At 37.9% G+C, this 3,170-nt stretch overlaps 1 protein-coding gene across 1 annotated transcript in view; it reads right to left on the reverse strand.

The window, feature by feature from the left end:
- The window catches only part of LOC119675889 (DNA N6-methyl adenine demethylase-like), a 4,144-nt gene extending 1,207 nt beyond the window's left edge, over positions 1-2,937 (reverse strand). Inside the window, exons 1-2 of the mRNA XM_038087106.1 lie at positions 2,045-2,937; positions 1,895-2,008 (exon numbers count right to left, since the gene is read on the reverse strand). Coding sequence (XP_037943034.1) covers positions 1,895-2,008; positions 2,045-2,708 — 778 coding nt within the window. The 5' untranslated portion in view covers positions 2,709-2,937. The remainder of the gene's footprint in view (positions 1-1,894; positions 2,009-2,044) is intronic.
- Positions 2,938-3,170: the final 233 nt, after the last annotated feature.

The raw sequence follows: 3,170 nt of genomic DNA on the forward strand, positions 1-3,170 counted from the left end.
AATTATTAAAATTATTGAATAGTAAATAATATTGTTTGAAGAATTTTTAATGTGTCTTTAAACACTATTATTGCGTTATTCACTCTTTCATTTAATGGAATTACTAAATGATCTGTTTCGGGTAAAATTTAGATGTATATTGTATTATTGTGTAGGTTACTATTATTTCCATTTCATATTTATTTCCTATGAACACCATTGGGCTATCTTATACTCGTATATGTAGTTATTTGCGAAATATCGGTGTTATATTGTAAACATTTAAATTGTTTCCGAACTATTATATCTGACGGTGACTTATGTACATTGATTCAGATTTTTTTATTTATTTATTTTATGGCGTCTGTATGCTTCAAATTTCAATTCTTCTGGTCTTATTGGTACGAAAAAAGTGAAACTTCTTTATGGTAGAGTCTATTAAATTGTGCAATATATACAGTATATAATGGCCAAAAAGAAACTTTAATTGATTATATTATATCTGTACTTAAGAAGTTAAAGTTAGTCATCACTTTAATAATTTGCTTAAATGAGTCGTATCAATGATTAAAAAACTAGTCTTCCTAAATAATAGTAATTGAAATTAAATAATGCAAATGATTTTCCTAGTAGAACGTTGCCGTGACTTTAACAGAGATGTCTTTTTAGGTTTTATTGCTTTCGAAAAAGCTTTGCCACACTGTGCAACATGGCAAACTCATAGAAATTCTGAAGCATTGCAGATTAGATAAAAAGGATATCCGAATAATGGTAGACTTATACTGAAAACCGTACGCAAATGTTTGCATTGTTAGTTACTTCACGCAAGAAGTAGAAATAAAGCGCGGGGTTCACCAAGGGTGCATTCTGTCACCATTACTGTTCAATATATACTGTTCAATATAGACTATTTTCAGAGAAGCACTACACGATGCGACAGATGGAATTATGGTTAACTTATAAACAATATGAGATACGCCGATGATACAATGCTTTTTGCCGATTCAATAGAGGGCTTACAGAACCTTTTAGACGCTGTTGCATTAAAGTACAGAGAATACAGCTTACAATTAAATTGTAGTAAAACCCAATATGGTGGTGAGCAAACGACCAATTTCTAGAGGAAGATTGACAGCATTTGGTTCAGCCATAAAAAGAACCGATAAGTACAACTACTTGGGATGCTAGCTTAATGAGCAATGGGATAATAGTAAAGAAATACGTGTCCGAATTGAAAAAGCAAGGTCTTCTTTTATCAAGACGAAAAACTTGCTGTGTACCCGGCAGCTGTCATTCCCGCTCAGAATAAAAATGTTGCGGATATATTCTCGTATGCTGAAAATAAGCTGGACAGAAAAAATTACAAATACTGTGGTATGTTACTTCAACGTAAGTTGGAGTTTTTTGGTCATATTCTGAGGTATCCGGCAAAATTGAAGGCAGACGTGGCCAGGGAAGTCGAAAGATAGCATGGTTGAAGAATTTACGTCAATGGTTCGATAAAAGTACAAGGCACCTAGAGGAAAAAGATTGATTTTACTTCATAATACGGGTGAAGTTATTTTCAGCAAGGTACATCTTTTTACTTCTAAAGAATAATAAATAGGCTATATTGTATTGATAAATGTAACTCTTAGAAAAAGTCGTTCATTTCAATTATAACAGCAAACCATACATTTCATTGGTTAAGAGCAGTAATGAATCATGAGTTTTGTTGGCACGAATTTTATTTACCTAGGAGTTTTTGGAAAACAAAGCTAAATCATAAAGAAAATTACCTGTGCAACTTGCAGTGAAAGATTTTAAGCAGAATGCAGTAGGTGGTGCACTCACTAACGAAGTACAAATACAAACACAAATACAAACAGTGAAATAGATACAAATTGAAACAGAAAAGTAAATAAGAGAAACTCACCTGAAGATAGATTATGACGGGATGACATCGATAGATTTCTTGGCAGAGTCATGCAATCACCTGCGCTTGTTATGTTGCTAGACGAAAGCATATTGCCACGACTGTCGATTAGAGCTGCACTTATGCTACTACCACTGGTGTTATTAACACCGCCACCACCGCCGCCACCTGGGTTACGGCCGTAGTTCATGGAGTTGGTGTGATGGAGCGTGCCTGCCTTTGGCAATGTCATCATGCCTGCATTATAGCTGACAGAAACGTTGGCTGAGCTGCCAATTGCTGTGTTGGCACGATTAAATGTTTGCGTGTTACCAATGACACCGCTCATGCCTTTTATTTGCATATGTTCACGTTGTGCATTGGCTGATTGTTGTTGTTGTTGCTGCTGCTGTTGATGGTGGTGGTGCTGCTGCTGCTGTTGTTGCTGTTGTTTTGTAGATGTACTGTAAATAACACTACCCATACCGCCCGAGCCCAACATACCCGTAGCTACATCTGCACCACTGACCACATTGGCTGTGGAAACTTGTTTGCCCTGCATGCCACCACCACCACCACCACATAAGTTTACAGTGCTACTCGAATTACCTGCTCCAGCATTGCCGGTATTCGGGTTTGTTGATTGTGTCAGTTGCATACCAGTATTGGCGCATATATGTGGTGGCGGTGGTTTTACATCGCTTGCAGTTAGCAGTATGGCACCTTGATCCCCGTGATTTTCAACATCGACAATGACATTTGCACTCTGCGAATGTCCCATGTGATAGTGCGCATGTTTGATGGGATCGGGCGGATATGGCACTTGCTGATGCATATTACGTTGCTGATATTGCTTTTGCAAGGACTTGACTTCCAGTCGTGTCTTATCACGCTGATAATAAACGCCGGCAAAAATTAACACGTTCAGTATTAGCAAACTGCAACCTATGGCAATGGTCACACTTAATGCCGTCGAGTAAGCAGCATAGCCTGCCGCCTCAAAACCAGATGCCAATGTGTCCGTTGTAGCATTTGCGAGTGTGGTGGGTGCAAACACTCCTCCCGTGTAATTCCCACCGACCGGTATGCAAGTGGTGAACATGTTGGGCTCCATAGTTGTCACTGAAAGTAAAAAAAGAGAAAAGGTAATAAGAAAAGGGATAAAAAGGATAGAAGTGGAAAAAAGCGCAAATACAAGCAGGAGAATTGTAATGCAACTTGACAGTCATTTGAAATGAATGCATTAATATTTTCTGGTTTGTGCTACCTCAGTTGCACTCCCTGTTGCATGAAGGTA

Source organism: Teleopsis dalmanni, chromosome 2 (genome assembly GCF_002237135.1).
Source record: "Teleopsis dalmanni isolate 2A chromosome 2, ASM223713v2, whole genome shotgun sequence".
NCBI classification, from domain to species: domain Eukaryota; kingdom Metazoa; phylum Arthropoda; class Insecta; order Diptera; family Diopsidae; genus Teleopsis; species Teleopsis dalmanni.